The 17,468-nt window shown below is 56.4% G+C and overlaps 2 protein-coding genes across 3 annotated transcripts; both read left to right on the forward strand.

The window, feature by feature from the left end:
- The first annotated feature begins 1,604 nt into the window (after positions 1-1,604).
- On the forward strand, positions 1,605-6,581 carry LOC119108557 (zinc finger protein 570). Its single transcript, XM_037232145.1, has 6 exons — positions 1,605-2,634; positions 3,028-3,205; positions 3,967-4,127; positions 4,486-4,670; positions 5,136-5,240; positions 6,262-6,581. Exons 1-6 carry the CDS (start codon positions 2,136-2,138, stop codon positions 6,355-6,357), a joined length of 1,224 nt encoding a protein of 407 aa, XP_037088040.1. The 5' UTR covers positions 1,605-2,135; the 3' UTR covers positions 6,358-6,581.
- A 406-nt stretch (positions 6,582-6,987) lies between these two features.
- Positions 6,988-16,585, forward strand: LOC119107825 (coiled-coil domain-containing protein 169). 2 transcript variants are annotated; one of them, XM_037231384.1, is made up of 6 exons: positions 6,988-7,067; positions 9,625-9,725; positions 13,167-13,298; positions 13,896-14,041; positions 14,501-14,652; positions 15,333-16,585. In XM_037231384.1, the coding sequence occupies exons 1-6, from the start codon at positions 6,994-6,996 to the stop codon at positions 15,625-15,627; spliced, it is 900 nt and encodes a 299-aa protein (XP_037087279.1). In that variant the 5' UTR covers positions 6,988-6,993; the 3' UTR covers positions 15,628-16,585. The 2 variants fall into 2 exon arrangements, with proteins under 2 accessions (XP_037087279.1, XP_037087280.1); XM_037231385.1 differs by having other exon boundaries at positions 13,167-13,283.
- Positions 16,586-17,468: the final 883 nt, after the last annotated feature.

Consider the following 17,468-nt stretch of genomic DNA (forward strand, 5'->3'; position numbering starts at 1 on the left):
TTCACAAGCACCGTAATGCTCGTGCAACCTGTTCTGCTCACCTGGTATGAAAGTTGTGTGGGAAAATTAGGGCCATTGGCTGCTGTCAAAGTTAATTGTCCTGAGCAACTAGTCATTGGAGGATGCTCCCTTTAGCTGTGATGGTTTTATCACGGGGCACATTGTAGATTGCATTCGCCCTGTTCCCACGGCTGGCGGTCGAGAGCTGTGAGCGGCATGTGACGGGCTCGGGCCTTGGCCGGCAGCTGGCCAGCCGTCTGAAGGAGGGCCTCTCGGACCTGACCTCGGACGACCTGGCCGGCGTGGAGCAGCTGATCGTCACCAGTGCCGACGACCCGGCCGAAGAAGACTCCATCCAACTGGGCCTGGCGCCCGACGCGGAGCCGTCGGCCGGCGACGGCGGCGGCGGAGCTCTGGACACGGACGAGGAGACCGTGGATGCCGAGGTTCGGGAGACGGATGAGGAGACCGAGGACGCCGGAGGTCGAGACACGGACCAAGAGATTGAGGACTCCGAGATGGGCGCTGTGGAGAGGTCCATGGAGGTTGCGAAGGAAGAACCTTTTGTAGCAGAAGATATTGACACAGTTCTTGAATCACAAGAACCTGATAGTGAGACAACTGAACAAAATGCTGGCAGCGAAGATTTGTCAGTGAATGTCGCTCTCGCTGGAAAAGATGCTGAGGACAGTGGTATGACTTGGACAGAGACCACAATGATCAGCGCATCAGGTGGGTTAGTTTTGTTATAATTGCTGACGTGTGTCTGCGGAAAGAATCCGGGAGTAATGGTAACAGTTTTCGATTGTATTGGAAATTTATTCTCTTTAACAGGTGTCTTGTGGTCCCATACACATGCATGCCATGAAGCACGTGCAGATGCGATGAAGATGTAGATCGGGATTTCGCACTCGAGCCTCAGCTTTTCGTAGGATATCTCCTCATGTGGTCGTCAGCTGTGGTCTTTTTACGTCTACATCTACATCTGACAATGGGCTTAAGGGAGTCAGAAATGAACCAGTACATACACTAGGACGGGAGAAGAAGGGAGACAGTTCAGCACTCGACTTAAAATAAGAAAGGAAGTAATAACACCGCTACGTAGCAAGTATAGCAACAATCGACATGGTGTGTTGCGCCATAAATACGGACGAATGTTCAGTTTTCCCCCTCTATTATCTTTGTAATCCCGTGACCCGCTCAGGCGAGAGCCGATTTGAAGCTGCTGTGTGTGAGCATCAACTGACCAGTGTCGCTGCGGTCCTCAGGTGCGCAGGTGAAGGTCCGCCTGCCGCAGGTCGCCGCCGAGAGCGGCCCGCCGCCGCAGCCCGGCAGCGTCCGCTTCCGCGTCGTCAGCGTCCGGGACCAGCAGCCGCCGGCGCCCCCTCGGCCGCCCGCGCCGGCGTCGCCGCCCACGCCGGACGTGTGGTCGACGCCGTCGCAGCGTCGCGCCTCGCGCCGCTGCGCCTCCCGCGGCATCGCGCGCGCCGTGGCCGCGCTCAAGCGCGCCGAGGGCAGCGACGAGTTCGACAGCGACGACGACTGGTCGCCGGCCGCGCCGCCGCCGCCGCCACCGGCAGCGCTGCCGCCACCGCCGGCAGCGCTGCCGAAGCGAGGCCGCGGCCGGCCGCGCAAAGTGGGCACGTTCGCCTGTCAGCTGTGCCCCGGACGGCTGGCCACGCAGGCTGCCTTCTTCCAACACTTGCGCGAACACTACGACCAGCCGCGCGGTGACGAGGCGTCGACGGAGGCGGAGGGCCTGTCGGCCGCCGACGGCCGGGCGGTCACCGAGGAGGCCGCCGGCTACGACGGCGCCACCGAGCTCAACGTCGACATCATCGCCAGCAAAACGCCGCAGATTGCGTGCGACCGGTGCGAACGTTACTTCTTCTCGGAGGTAGAGCTCGAGCGGCACGGCAAGGTGCACCTGCGCAATGCGACGGCAGCCCGAAGCAAGGCGGACGCGGAGTGCGGGACCCCCGCGAAAGAGTGTCCGGAGCCGGCCACCGTCTCGAGGGTTGTGAAAAGCGAGATAGGACTTGTGGCGGGCGTCCAACTGGTGGAGCGATGCTGACGGAACGGCGGAGCACGTGCGGCCGGCAGACGGTGGCGACACGAGTCCCGGCAAGTATAACATGAAGAACCTGAAGAACTGCACGCAATGCGTCAAGATCTTCACCACGGTGTCGGCGCGAGCGAACCACGTGCAGCGTGTGCACGGCGGCGGCGGTGAGCCCATCTCGCAGACGAAGCGCGAGAAGGTCGAGTACGAGTGCAACGAGTGTCACGTCACGTACACCTCGCAGAAGATCTACGAGCGCCACCTGCTGCTGCACGAGAACCAGCGCGCGGGCCGGCGGCCGTACCGGTGCGACACGTGCAGCGCCTCGTTCATCACCACCATGCAGGTGAAGCACCACGCGCAGCGCGAGCACCCGGAGCTGTGTGCGAGCGGGGCACGGCGCGCCTCGAGCCGCCGCACCGGCCGCCCGGTCGGCTCGTCCGACAAACAGCGACAGGCGGTGTACGACCAGATCCGCGAGGGTGCCGGCGGCACGTTCTCGTGCTCCGTGTGCGGCAAGGAGGGCAAGACCAAGAACCACGTGTTTTATCACATCAGTATCAAGCATAAGGGTGAGTTTGCTGGACGGGAGGCGTGTGCATTGGCGATGGAAGTGCCCTGGTCAGCGTTTCTCGTGGCCCTTGGGTCCAGTCCTGCTTTTGGTAATAAGAAACATGATTTGCTTATTTATGGCGGATGGAACCGTCCACATGAAGGTGGATGTATTGAAGTGAAACTAGAGGTTTCAGATACATGTGCCTGGTGTTTTAGTGCTTCGAATTGTATGTACGCTCGCCCTGCGCGAAGGAGAGGCATTTCCAAATTGATGATGATTATCGGCTACACGTGTTTTGAATAGTCAGCAGCAGTCAGCAGCACCTGAGGCGTGGGTGTGACCCAAAGGCGCCCCGCCAGCGAGCCCGGCCTCGCGCCCGGCGCTGACCCGCCCCTCTGCCCGCCGGCAGCGCTGGAGGGCTACAAGTGCCAGGCGTGCGGCAAGTCGTTCTTCACGGAGGCGGCGCTGCGCGTGCACGACCGCACGCACACGGGCGAGCGGCCGTTCGGGTGCGAGTACTGCCTGCGCCGGTTCCGGCAGCAGGCAGACCTCACCTCCCACGTCATGTCCATCCACACCCGGCAGCGGTACGTGCGGCGGCCGCGGCAGCGACGGAGGGCAGCCCGTGCTTGTTGGTATTCATGTGTGCTTTGGTCAGAGCCTGCATGTGAATGAATTATGCACCTGCTGACATGTGTTGTGTGCTTGTTTTATAAGAATGTTTTCATTTTGTTATTCATCCCATCAGTGTGATCAGTGTCATCAGTGGCATCCCATCATCAGGCTTTTTATGTGATGCTACTTTTCCACTCATTCACTTTCATTCAGATATAGCATGGGTCATTGCTCTATAACCACTGTCTCTCTGCATTGTAACCACCTGGCTGTCTGCACTGAAACCACAGTCTCTGTACTTTGACTGCTGTCTGTCTGCACTGTGACCATGGGCTGTCTGTACTCTTACTAATGGCTGTCTGCCCTGTTACCACTGGCTGGCTGCCCTGTTGCCACTGGTTGTCATGTTACTGTTGTCTGTCTGCCCTGTTACCACTGGCTGTCCACCCTGTTACCGCTGCATGTCCGCCTGTTACCACTGGCTGTTTGCACTGTTACCACTGGCTGTCTGCACTGTTGCCAGTGGCTAACTGTCCTGTTGCCATTGTCTGTCTGCCCTGTTACCACTGGCTGTGTGCCCTGTCACCACTGGCTGTATGCCCTGTTATCACTGTCTGTCTGCCCTGCTACCACTGGCTGTCTGCATGCACACAGTGGCACAGCAGCTGATGACTTCACATACCTGGGTACGTGCCGCGTGGCGCCCATCTGACGTGCGCCCGTCTTCACGCAGGCCGTTCCGGTGTCGGTTCTGCACCAAGTCTTTCTCTCGCAAGTATTCCATGACCGTTCACATGCGCTGCCACACGAACGAGCGCAACTACAAGTGTCCCGTGTGTAAAAAGGGCTTCCGGGCTTCCACATACCTCACCGGCCATATGAAGATTCATACAGGTGAGAACATAGCGTTTGCTCAACAGTAAGATTGGTAACACGCTAATTTTTGGAATGCGAAGTTGTGTTGCATATTCATCACAATGTCACACCTTGTTTTTTTTAAAGCTGGAGCACGTATTTTAAATTGCGACTCGTGCATGTCAAGGTATTGTGCAATGATTTTTGGAAGTTACGTAATATTCCAAATTGAGTAGGTACCAGTATTAAATGTGTGCCATTCATCTCAAACTCCCTTGCCGTTGGGTAGATAATCTCCTGGGTAGCTCATGTGATTGTTCGGACCACCGTTGACGGCGGCGGCCGGCGCGCGCGGCTCGTCTGCCGTCCGCTGACTCCTCCCCCCGCGCTGCGGCAGGCGAGCGGTCGCATTCGTGCCCCATCTGCCACAAGACGTTCCGCATGCGTTCGGACATGAAGCGGCACATTTTCACGCACTCGCGCGACCGGCCGCACCAGCGCTCGCTGCGTGCGCTCACCGTGTCGGCCGGGGGCGAGGGCGAGGTCATGCTGCTCAACAGCGCCGACCTGAGCAACCTGCAGGTGAGGCGGCGGCCGCGTGCCCGGTCCCAGCCGGACGGGCGCGGCGGCGCGAGGGAGACAGGCACCGGGGACGTCCGAAGCTCAGACAGCGGCCACTGCTCGTTGGGCGCGCGTTGGTGGCTCGGGGAGGGAGTCAGTAGTGGGGGGAATCATGGATGGAGGGAATTAGTAGTGGAGGGAATCATGAAATCGTGCTTTCGCGTGCATCCTTTGAAACAAGTGCCAGGCCTCATGTGCACATGCTTTGGTCGACTGCTTCATTTTGTTCATGGACGTCCTCTTAACAGCATGATTTATTACATTTTCGAGTCACCAGGCACTGCTGAACTTGATTGGCTCTTTTCCGAGCCTGTCTGTGCCCCACATAGCGCTCTGACAGCCCCGTCGTTGGAGGGCGAGCGGTTGTGCCTGGGCTGGGCGGTGTGCCGCACGCCCTTCTCTCACACTGGGGCATGCCGCCGGCAGTTCGTCACCGACGAGGACGGCAAGGCGATGGTGATCGGCGACGGCGACCAGATGGTGCTGGACGAGTCGCAGACCGTCATCGACGAGCAGACCGGGCAAATCATGGTGGGTCAAACCGCCGAGCTCCACACCGGCGAGCGCTATATGGACGGGGGATACTGAGTCACCGCGCCGCGCTCTGACCAGGGCTGGGCAGGAGCGGGGCCGCCATATCTGATGGGCAGAGCAATGGAACGTAGCGTGAAGGGTTCTAGCCCGACGGAAAATAAACTGTGAGCCAAATGTATAGGTTTGCTCATCATGCTGTACCAGTAAAGTTAGGTTCTAGTAAAGGTAGTAAAGTTTTGACTGTTACACGACCCTTTTTCGGAGGCGAGTACGTGGTAGGTGTGCTAACGGACATACAGCATTCTAGGCCGCAAGCTGCAGTTGAAAAAATGCACGAACTTGTAATGCTCTGTTGTTGGACATTTGTCGTGGTTGGATATTCTTTCCTGTGGTAGCAAAGTTTTTGGTTGGTCCTAGTGGGAATAAAATTGGCAAAAATTTATGGGTAAAACCCCTTCGGTCCGCTTTGTGCACGTTCATCTCAAAAGAAGTAAAGTGGAGTCCTTAAGAACGGTGCCAAGTATGCCATGTCCTCCTGCCAATGGTCAACAGGATTCCGCGTGATTGTCACTGATTTTGACCTCACCAAACGTCGCAGCTGCCTTCCTTTATAGAGATTGTCCGGTTGCGTGATAGATGATTGCAGCTCAAGGTGTAAGGAGGCAGATGTTTTAAGAACTTTCAAGGCCTACGGCTGTGATTGCACATGCATGTTGAGCGGCCGTTAGATGGAATTGTTCGTTCGGTGCCGTGGCGATCGTTCCAGTTAATCTCAGCTGGCAGCGGCACGCAAGGCTGGCACGTGCCTCACGCTGTTATCCACTGAAACGGGGCTAATATAATCGTAATCGCCAACTGTAGTAACGTGATAATTGCAAAGCCTTCGCATTTAACGCTTATGCCCCACATAGCTAGAAAGTGCGCCGGCACATGTACCACACCGTCTCTGCCTGGCGGAGGCAGCGCCACGTTACAATACGGTGCTGGTAGTTGACCTGTGGCTGCTCGCGTCGCCCAGGTGCCGGAGAGTGCGATCGTCGAGTACGACGAGAGCGCCATGGCGTCCATGTACCTGATGGCAGACACGGACGCGGAGCCGCTGGCCCTGGCCTGACCTGGCCCGGGGCGCGGCCGCCCCAGGGCATGACCGGCGCCGCCATCCGCGGCCGCGCTCGGCTCTCCTCGCCGGGCTGCAGTGGCTCCAACGCAATATATGCATGTATTTATTGTGTGAAGCCGTGCCTCATTGCTGCGCCTGCGCGGCTCCGATGAGATCATGTGATGGTGCGCTCGAAATAGTCGTCTTCGAGCTGGCTTTAATACAGGTTCATGAGGCTTGCGGGCAGTTTTCTTGGAGAGTTGTGGTCGACGTGCGACCAACTGCAGCGTCATTAATCTTCATCACTTATGTACCATCGTCATCGTAAACGACCACTACCTGACCCCTCGGCCCAACGCGTCTCACTTGTGTTCCCCCCGCATCACACACGGCACTTCGGTTGACCAACATTTCGGCTATGCCCCCCCCCCCCCCCCGCTACTTCCGGCGGCGGCGCGGCCGGACGTAGGGTGGACACGGGGCGGCGGTAATCAGGCCAGCCCGATCCCGTCACGGCCGTCCCGACACGCGAGCCCGGTCGGTCGATTGACCCAGAGGCGGCCCGGCGCACCGCCCGGCACGGTCGCTAGGCGACGGCCGCCAACAGTCGGGTAGCGCCGGCGGCGGCGGGTCCGATCACACGGGGCCGCAATGTCGAAACGGGAGGCGGACCTGTCCGAGTTCGAGCGGCTCACGGCCGACCTGGACAGTGAACTTCACTACAGGTGAGGCCTGAGCTGGGCAGTGTGCAGCACTACAGGTGAGGGCTATGTCAGCGGGCGTCAGTACAGGTGAGGCCCGAGCCGGGCAGTGTGCAGCACTACAGGTGAGGGCTAGGACGGCGGGTGTCAGTACAGGTAGGGCCTGGACTGGACAGTGGGCTGCAGTACAGGTGAGGCCTGAGTTGGGCAGTGTGCGGCACTACAGGTGAGGGCTAGGACGGCGGGCGTCAGTACAGGTGAGGCCTGGACTGGCAGCGGGCTGCAGTGCAGGTGAGGCCTGAGGTGGGCACTGTGCGGCACTACAGGTGATAACTGGGCTGGACAGTGGGCTGCAGAACAGGCGAGGACGGGACAACAGGCGGCAGTACTGGGTGAGAGCTGGGACAACAGGCGGCGGTACGGGTGAGGGCTGCGGCAACAGGCGGCAGTGCGGGTGAGGGCTGCGACAACAGGCGGCAGTACGGATGAGGGCTTAGACAACAGGCGGCAGTACGGGTGAGGGCTGGGACAACAGGCGGCAGTACGGATGAGGGCTAGGACAACAGGCGGCAGTACGGGTGAGGGCTGGGACAACAGGCGGCAGTACGGGTGGGCTGGGACAGCAGCGGCAGTACGGGTGAGGGCTGGGACAGCAGGCGGCAGTACGGGTGAGGGCTGGGACAACAGGCGGCGGTACGGGTGAGGGCTGGGACAACAGGCGGCAGTACGGGTGAGGGCTGGACAACAGGCGGCGTACGGATACCAACAGGCGGCAGTACGGGTGAGGGCTGGGACAGCAAGCGGCGGCACGGATGAGGGCTGTGACAACAGGCGGCAATACGGGTGAGGGCTGGGACAACAGGCGGCGGTACGGGTGAGGGCTGAACTGGGCGGCGGGTGGGAGCGGCGGTGCTGTATAAGTGAGGGTTGAGTTGCTGAAAACTGACCTAGACAATAAGCTGCAACGCAGATGGGGATAAAACTGTCGATGAAAAGAAGTGTGAGTGAAAACTATTAGGTAAAAACCCAAGCTGAACAGAAAGCTGCAGTCAAGGTGACGACTGAGCTGGATAGTAAGCCGCAGTGCATGCATAAAATGTACAGGTGAAGGCCACCTGATCAGCTCGTCGCAGTGTAAGCGATGGCTGACTGCAGGCGTGGTGAGAACTGACGTCGGCTGACTGCAGGCGTGGTGAGAACTGACGTCGGCTGACTGCAGGCCTGGTGCGAACTGACGTCGGCTGACAGTGCGTGGGATTTAGGTGGTGCCGGTGGCCGTGTTTGTGCTACCAGAACCATCCGCTCCTGACCTGTTTCAATCTAACGGGTACGTCGCGAAATTCTCGCATAACTTTTGCGTGAAAGAAACCACGTTTGACATTTGGCTCTCCATACATCAGCAATCGTTTTAAAACGGAAATGCAAGTTTTTGATGGCTAGTAAGTGACACTGGCAAGGCAAACTGTAAAAAATCGCGAATCTGGCGTCTGTTACCAACATGTTTTTGGAAAAGAATATTGCTGGCTATTCGCTAGTTGACTATTGCCCGTATCCCGACAAGCGGATTCCGATTCCGATCCCGCAGTGCTGAACAGTACACCAGTCAATGCCGTTGACGAACAGTACCAGCGCTAGGTGGTCCAGAGATCATCACTCTCCAGAGCAGCAGACCCGTGCTGCGACGTCGTCATTTTCGTCTTCATACCATGCTGGCGGCTATATGGAGCCGCGCCACAGGCGGGACGTGTAAGCGGAACACTCTTCGAACATAGCTCCGAGGGGGTGCTACACCCGCGAGAAGGGGGCAGCAACGGGGGTTGGATGTAATGACAGACATGGCTGACTGTGATGACAGAGGTGACTGGATGTGATGACAGAGGTGGCTGGGTGTGATGACAGCTTGGTGGAGCTACCTTTGCTGTCGCATCCAGTCACCGTTGGTGCCCCCCTTCTCGCAAGGGTAGCACCCCCTCTCAACCCTCTTCGAAGAGTGTTCCGCCTCCATGTCCCGCCTATGATGGCTCCACATAGTTGCCAGCGTGGTATGAAGACGAAGGTGACGACGTCGCAGCACAGGTCTGCTGCTCTGGAGAATGACAGCCTTTAGAGCAGCTAGAGCCAGTGCTCTTCGTCGACGACTAGGACTGGCGTGGTGTTCAGCGTACGGCGCCGCGGCATCATCGCCATGGGAGTCCGCTCGTCGGGGCGCGGAGATGCATGCAGCCAAGCGCTGGGCTCAGGTGCAGTACCGGTGGCCACAGCTGAACCTCAGGACGGATGAGGGCTGCTGTGGTGCTGCACAGCTGCATGCAGCCAAGCGCTGGGCTCAGGTGCAGTACCGGTGGCCACAGCTGAACCTCAGGACGGATGAGGGCTGCTGTGGTGCTGCACAGCTGCATGCAGCCAAGCGCTGTGTTCAGGTGCAGTACGGGTGGCCACAGCTGAAGTTCAAGACGGATGAAGGCTGCTGTAATGCTGCGCAGGCGGCTAAATATAACCAGAGGGCTCGTCTGCCCGCTGTATCGATGTTCTACAAACTTGGTTATCGCACCCGATGTGACTTATGTCCCTGCCGTTGCAGTGACACGCTGGACTGGTCTAACGCCAGCCTGGAACAGTCGGTGGAAGACTTGCGAGAGAAGCTGCGTGCCTTGGATCGCGAGCAAATCCCCACCGATGATGGTATGACAGGGTCGCTGCCTAGCGTAATCGTGTTTAGCTGTAATGAACAGTGGACTTGGTATTAACTTTGTAAGCGCAGTTGTAATTTAAGTCGTGCTTACCAGCTGGAGTCATCACGGCAGTCGGAGAGATGCCATAAAATCTGCGGTGCATGCGAATCCGACGAAATCAGTGCTGATTAGTACCGTCCAGTGTGGTCCATTACTCTTGCCCTCCACTACCCGAGTGCGGGAGCGCAGCCAGAGCCTTGGCAAGGGGAGCACATGGTTGACAAAGGGCCCCTGAGAGGAAAGGCCCCCAAAACCATCGGATATGACCGATTTGTTATTGACGGCATGCTTTTTTCTTATATAATATAGTATTTAGATTTTTACATATATGATATATATATTTATATATATATATATATATATTACATGTTTGTCTTCTACAATTTGAATGTATGCCAGACGCTAACGCGAGATCAATCCTGCCTTCAGTTTACAGAAAATAAGGTAACAATCTCACGCGTTAAATGACTGCGTGAAATAAATCGCCGGCGATCTTCATTTAACAATGGTCCAGTGGACTCCTTTTAGACCGAAAGGACTCAGAAACATTGTCAATTTTTTCTGGATTGTGCAGAAATAGCAAAGATCCCGCAAAGGAAGACTGAGGACCAAAATGGGTTAACAATTTGTATTGACATGGCCAGGCCATCTTTGTCCAGATATCTTCAACATTCAGTCAGAATTGATTAGTGGTACAAGTTATGTAACGTAGTTTTGAGCACGCGCGCTCGCATACCTTCCAAACAAAAACCTCGATGCCAGGCGTTGCAGTCTCCCTAGGCCACACGTGGCTGGCCCTGCGGTTTACACTAGGCCGTGGCCAATAGGTAGGCGAAAATAGTGATGCATCTGAAAGAAGTACCTTCGAACACATTTGGACTCCAGGTCGTACATTTAGTGATATCTCGGGTATATATTTCACCTGTGCGGTTTTAGATTGATGACAATAACGTATTGGGTTTTACAATACTGCGGAGTGGTGCTGGAATATGGTTGCGGGACTGGAAGAGTAAGAGCGAAATTTTTTTCGTCGTAGTATTGTAACTGTTAATCTGTCTAGGGGGCATTCTCAATGTTGTAAAGATGATTTGCGCAGTGTGATCTTCGGACTGTACGAATTCATTTTAAAGAACATTCAGAAACATCATTTTACTATCGTCGATGTTGCACTATCGGCGCACACCCCTGGCGTTACTTGCAGCGGCCAACACCTTTCGGTTTTATAAAAACTACGACCCAAGTCATCGTTATCCTTGCTCCCCGAGATTAAAGGCGTGTGATTGGGGCTTTATAACGCACTCAGCTGCTAGGGCTATATGGCGCCGCCAGCCTCTCACCCCGGCAGGAAGGGAGGGGATGAGTCATATCACATTGGTCCACTCCCTGACGCGAGAGGCCTTCTGAACCGCGCAGCTGACCCCGGATGGACGCATGCACCGTCATTAACGCAGCAGCATCCTTGCTCACCGCAGGTAGTTAAATAATTGACACATAAAATCCTGTTGGACCTAACGGGCCCTGGTTGGTTGGGGGGGGGGGGGGGGGGGGGGCACTGTTCGGTACTGGGGGCTTTGGCTGGCACAGGACTCTTTTATTACCTCAATGTGAGCACTCATCAAACTTCTTGTTTCCTTCAACTGCCAGAGGGCCTCGATCGACGTGAGAGACCGTCTGCCATTTGGGGTCCCGCCCCTGTCCTGTTAAACAAATCTTCTCCTGACCGAATCCGATGACCTGACCTGATCGGAAGGACGACCTGACCGATTCGAGGCCCCTTGTTGACACGGAATGCCCTGTTCGGCACTGTGGGCCTCTGAACGATACAGGAGCCTGACCGATGTAAATCGCGGGCCTGGCCTTGCCCCTGCTTGAGAAATGGGCCTCCAGAGCTCAGACCAACACGGAGCTGACTGTTCGTTGTTCGTGATCTCTGGCCGAAAGAAAGGAACGCCCTGTCTCAGGGGTGCGAGAAATCATCTCACTGACATTTGAGATCACGGCCCTATGGGTGGGAGGTCCTTAATGTGACCTACAGCCAGCTCTTCGACCCTTCAGCCATCCCATCGGGCCCTTGATCTTTGGTCTCGAGGGACCCTTCAGCCCCCTTCAGGCCTCCTCAGACACCGTTCTGACTCGAGGTCACTCGCCGCCACAGGGCCCATGATCGGCACTGTGGCCCCCAACCAACACAGGAGCCTCTCATTGTGTCAGAGGCCTCAGATATTGCAAATCGCGGACCCCGGCCTCGTTTCTGTTTAAGAAAAGGGTCTCAAGGGCTCTGGCGGACATGGAGACGACTGTTCGGTGATTGTGATCTCTGACCGACTTGAACACCGCGCTGTCTCAGGGGAACCTAAAACGGTGCAAGAGAACCTCTGACTGATAGTTCAGGCCAGGACCCTCCTGACCGCGATTTTTTATGTGACCTACAGCTCTTCCTTCGGACCCTTATGTCCTCCAACAAGGCCTTTGATAGTCGGTTTCGGTAGGCCGACCGTTTCCGCTCTTCGGTCCTCATCAAATTCGACCCTCTCCGGTCCTCATTCGGTCCTGCCTTTTTAGCCAGTTGGGAAGTGGGTCCTCAGGTCCACACCGACACGGGGCCAACTATATGGTACGGTGAAAGCTGACCGACATATAGATCCGTATCAACTCAGGGGATCCCCAATCGACGCAAAGGACCGTTATTTGGGTGCCCGTATTCGCATGTCTGGGTCCCTGAATAAGACTCCGACCAACCCTTTAAGCCCTCATGCTCTCAAATCGGGCCCTTGATCGTCGGACCGTGTGGGTCCTCTAGACTCTTCGGGCCTGCTCGAATACTGCTTCTGGCTGACTCGAGGCCCTTTGACATCACAGAGCCCTTGTTAGGCGCTGTGGGGATCTGAGCAATGTAAATCGCTGGCTCCGGCTTTATCCGTGCCTGTGAAATGGGCCCTTAGTTCCATGTCGCCACGGAGCCGACTGTGTGTTACTGGTGGCGTCTGACCGAAATATAGGCCCCATTCGACTCAGTGGCCCCCTGGTCAACGCGTAGGATCCTCTGGCTGGCGTTTTAGTGCCGGGTCCGTGCGGGCCGGGTCCCCTAAATGAGACCTCCGGCTGGCTTTTCGGACCCTTAATAGTAGGTTTCGAGGGGTCCGAAGGGCCCCTCGGAACCTAAAAGGGGGGGGGGGCACTTGCCCCCTGTGTCCTCCTCTGCCTGCGCTGCCACCCGAGTGCCTCGTTTGCTGAGCATCAGTTGGGTACGGTGCCCGCCGAAGGGACAGCCCGTCGGAGACCGGACAATACGGGGGCCCATGCTGCGCCGTTCTGCCCCCCCCCCCCCCCCTCCTTCCCTCACGGGATACGTTAGGAGCGCCGATGCCGACACCGTGTCCGGCGGCCGCAGACGCTCAGGAGTGGAGGACGCGCTACGAGAGCCAGGTGGCGCTGAACGCCGAGCTGGAGCAGCAGAGGGCGGCGCTGGCGGAGCAGCAGAGCACCGTGCGCACCAACATCAAAGAAGGTCAACACGGCGACGGTACCGTAATGGGGCCGGGGGGCGTGTGCCGCGTGGCCTACTGGGCGTGCAGCTCGCTCGTCCGTGAAGTGGAGTCTGTGGTAGTATTTTTTACGCGGCGCCCTTCGCCGCGCTAGGCGACTTTTGCGGCACAAATCGCAGGCAGCACAAGAGCGCGCATGGACTTGGTGTGACCCCCACCGACCTTTGCGCATGAACAGCACCGCTGAATGGGAGTGCGGCACGACCGCATGGACCTTTCTGTGAGGGATGGTAAGCCCGTGTGTGGCTTTGGGACTAAGGCACTTCGCGTGCCAGTTGATATCTTGCCAGCGTGTGCATTGCAGATGAGAGGCTCACTGTCAGTGGCTGGAACACCACCGAAGACTGCTACAGCATTCGTTCTAATTGGTGTCGGGATAAGATGCTTTTAAACGCAAACATCGCCCAATAAGCTGCTGCCATCACCATACGTGCAAAGCACCAGCCGCTCCGCTGCTTCCAGTGTCGACGGCCAGACTACAGACGAGTAAAGCTTGCTTGCTCTGCAGCTTACTAAAGCACGCCACAAGCTGGCGCCGCTATCGATTCGTCTCACCGCGACCAAATGTGTTCCAGTGTACAAGATCGACATGATGTTCCCGGAGTACGAGAAATTCACGGAGACGGAGCTAATCAAGCTGACCAAACAGCTGGAGCGGCAGAAGCAGGACCTCATCTCTCAGCTGAAGAATGTCCAGTATCAGACTGATAAGGAGTCCAAGGTGAGAGCTTTGAGCCGATACTGGACAGATGGCTTCCGAAAGGGAAAGGGAGGAATCCATCGAGTCTTCAGGTAGTATCTGAGCAGTTGCGAGAGCCAAATGAAAATGTAATCGTATTACGCTTTAGCAACTATAATGTGAATTATATTACGCGTGTATATTATACTTTGCTTTTATAGTACATTATATGCATTTATTGTACTTCGCTTTTATAACATATTATGTGTTTATCATGCTAAGCTTTTATAGTGTGTTCAAGCGTGATGTATTTGTCTATTTGCATCAGGTGTTATCCATATCACATCAGCCGATGCTTGACCATTGAAGATGGCTACCTTAGAGCGTAACTTCGGGTGCAGCGGCTGAGTTCAGTAGACCCAGACGGATGTCACGGTTTCGCTCGCCCTGACCGCGGTGGCCGTTTCTGGAACGCTCTCTGACGGCCGGCCGATTCGGCAGGACTTCCACCACTTCGACGAGCTGCGGCGCACTTACAGGGCCGACATCGGCATCACGAACCGCGACCTGGACCACCTGCGCAGCGTGCGCCGCTTGGTGGAGAAGGATGGACCCGTGTCGCCTATCACCTCGCCCGGCACGCTGCGCTGGAAGTAAGCACCCGAGGCAGTCTCAGCGCCCTCTCGATCAGCTCTGATGGCGCTGCCATCAGCTGGGGACGGGCCGGTGTGGCAGTCTTGATCAGGCCGCAGTCAGCTGGGGACGGGCCGGTGTGAAGCAGTCTCGACCAGGCCGCGGTCAGCTCTGATGGCGCTGCGATCAGCTGGGGACGGGCCGGTGTGGCAGCCTCGACCAGGCCACGGTCAGATGGGAACGTCCATGTGTGTGATGGGGCGGTGAACCCGAGAACAAGAGCTACAGCTGTGGGGTATTGAAGGGTCATGCAAGTGGCACTGCAGTCTCTATTCTCTAGTTTATTTTATATTGCAAACACACAAAGTAAGTGCACGCACATTTATATTAAAAACACCTAAGGAAGTGCATGGGTGTCTCATGTGTCCAGGGGTTGCATGCCTCATGGCTGATGTGGCGCACCTTTCATCCAATCCTCGTACTAACTTGTCTGGGCCAAATTGGTTCATACCTAAACGGCACACGATACGATGCAACTCTACACCACATCATACGCTTCCATTCCATCCCTGTCAGTAGATTGTGCTCAAAAGTGGTGCTCGCTGCCGCAGCCCACCCTTACCTCGAGTGCGCAATCCACCATTCACCCGTAAACACTCTCTCTCCACTAACTCGTCTCCGTAAACTCTCGGTGTTCCAGCAACAAGGACGGCATCACGTCCAACCAGCGGATCCTGGACCCGCGGCGGGGCCCAGTCAACAAGGCGGCCGGCGTGCGTTCGTTGCCGCGTGTGGCGGACGGGCCCAAGGAGAGGCCGTCGCCGCAGGGCTCGGGCGGCCAGAAGGCGCCCGCCTTCGATGCGCTGCGCGATTCTCCCGACCGGCAGAAACGCAGTGGCAAGTCCAGCAGCCTGCCCAAGATGGCGGCCAAAAATGGGCGCAACGCGGCGGCGAAGGAGGCAGCCGGGAGCGAGAAGGGTGGGAGGAAGAAATAGAGAGGCGCTCTGCTGGTGGGACAAGAAAGAGCTGGGATGGCCCGTGGAGGTGAGCTGTAGATGGCGACTGGAAGTGGATAATCTTAAGTGATTACAGACTTGGGTGGGAAAAGACGTAATATATGGACTTGTGCAGGCCTTCATCGGTTGACTCAGGGTGGATGGAGAGAGTAAGAGTTTTCTCTGAATGCTTTAGGCCAAGACGCTATTGAGTCCGCACTGATATTAACAGTGGTTACGTTCAAAACGTGTTATCATTAGTTCGGTTGGTCAGTTCGACGCAAATAATGCAATGCGTGTGAACCTCGTGAATGCTTGAGCTAGAAGTAGTTGAAAAACCGACGTAGCAAAATGGCGCCACGCAGTGGGCTGGATATAAGTGTGACTATTACATTGTACGTGTCCTAGATTTCATTCATGGTGGGTTTAATTCATTCAGCAAGCCGTGGCAGGGGTGCAGTTTCATATTCAGCTGATGCGGTCCCAGCGCCCCCCATCAACGTCGAGAGGAAGAGGGCCGAATTCAGGGAACAACCCGCTTTTGGTGTGCTTTGAAGCAGGCTTATCCATTTCCATCGCTCAAAATTTACCAAATTATTTTATGAAACTAAAGCCCTGAGCGTCGGCTTCCACACCCCACTCACGGTATGTTCCGTGGATCGCGTCTTAAATGCATAGTAGTGCCGTATCTGCACCACCTCTGCAGGTAAAGGTACAACCTCTAGTTGCGGGTTCGCTTGATAGGTGGCGACCCAGTGCGGTGGCTGTGAAAGGGGGAGCGACAGACATGGTCACTGCATAGCTGGGTGAGTCGAAATCATGTGTAATAAAACTGCAAGGCAGGTAATCCGGTGTCATTTCGTGAACGGAACAAAGTATATCTGCAGCCTCTTTTGGCTTCGCCGGCGGCGATCTGTGTCTTCGCCTTGAATGGCGAGCGCCGGAGACGGACCGAGTTTTCGGAGATGGCGGTCGGAGATAAATAAATCAAATGTGACCGAATTCGTGCCTAACGGACTGCACTCGGAGACAAAGCCAGGCGGAACACGAACGGTTGACGTCGTGGAAGGCAGATGTGATTCTCTGGTGGGCTTCCAATCTTCGGCGACACTAGTCGGCGCAGGTTCACGCCCGTTCGCAGAAACGTGGTTGGGATTTCTGTAGGATCCCGTAGGACTTCTGTAGGATTCTGTCGGATCTTCCTAATCAGGAAGAGCACTTTTAACTTAAGGAGGGCGGAGAACTGAGATTTTATTTTGGGAGACAGCACATTCAGGCAAAATCGCAAAAAAATGCGAGGCATGTCCGAAAGTCAAAATGGGACGGCGTGTGTACCCTTGCCCCCCCCCCCCCTAGTTCTTAAAGACCCTGACCAGGGATTGATCCGAGGTAAAAGACAAGAGGTCAGCTGTTTGAGTGAGGCCTCTGTGAAGCAGCGTGAGGAGCAAAAATAATCGTGGTCCGCAAAAAATACCATGATCTCAACACTAGATCAATGGCGACAAGAACATGAGCAGAACCCGGAGGCATCAGACGGCCCCTAAAACCCCAGCGAGCCCAAGAGGATCAGAGGACCTCAGAAGCACCCCACGGCCCAATAAGCCTTGAGGCTACAGGACCACCGGAGGGTCACAAGAGGATCAAAAACGACGTGGGCCAAACAAACGCCGAGGTCGCGGCTAAATGTGAACTGTCACGTTATATTCCGTGGAAGCTTACACATAGTGCCCGCCCGCACTTGACCTGGCAATGACAGCAATACCTGGACCTAGCAGTACCAGCAGAACCTTGACCTATCGGTACCAGCAGTACCCTGACCGCTCAGCAGTACCTTGGCCTGG

Source organism: Pollicipes pollicipes, unplaced genomic scaffold (assembly GCF_011947565.3).
Source record: "Pollicipes pollicipes isolate AB1234 unplaced genomic scaffold, Ppol_2.1 Scaffold_6686;HRSCAF=7923_pilon_pilon_pilon, whole genome shotgun sequence".
NCBI classification, from domain to species: Eukaryota; Metazoa; Arthropoda; class Thecostraca; order Pollicipedomorpha; family Pollicipedidae; genus Pollicipes; species Pollicipes pollicipes.

What these genes read in the sequence shown, in the direction of transcription:
- LOC119108557 (XM_037232145.1), top strand. Translation starts at nt 2,136, where the DNA reads ATGAAGAACCTGAAGAACTGCACGCAATGCGTCAAGATCTTCACCACG. An exon ending in TCCATCCACACCCGGCAGCG is followed by an intron (nt 3,206 to 3,966) that starts GTACGTGCGGCG and finishes GTCTTCACGCAG; the next exon opens with GCCGTTCCGGTGTCGGTTCT. An exon ending in AGCAGACCGGGCAAATCATG is followed by an intron (nt 5,241 to 6,261) that starts GTGGGTCAAACC and finishes CGCGTCGCCCAG; the next exon opens with GTGCCGGAGAGTGCGATCGT.
- LOC119107825 (XM_037231384.1), top strand. Translation starts at nt 6,994, where the DNA reads ATGTCGAAACGGGAGGCGGACCTGTCCGAGTTCGAGCGGCTCACGGCC. An exon ending in AGAAGGTCAACACGGCGACG is followed by an intron (nt 13,299 to 13,895) that starts GTACCGTAATGG and finishes AATGTGTTCCAG; the next exon opens with TGTACAAGATCGACATGATG. An exon ending in AGACTGATAAGGAGTCCAAG is followed by an intron (nt 14,042 to 14,500) that starts GTGAGAGCTTTG and finishes CCGATTCGGCAG; the next exon opens with GACTTCCACCACTTCGACGA.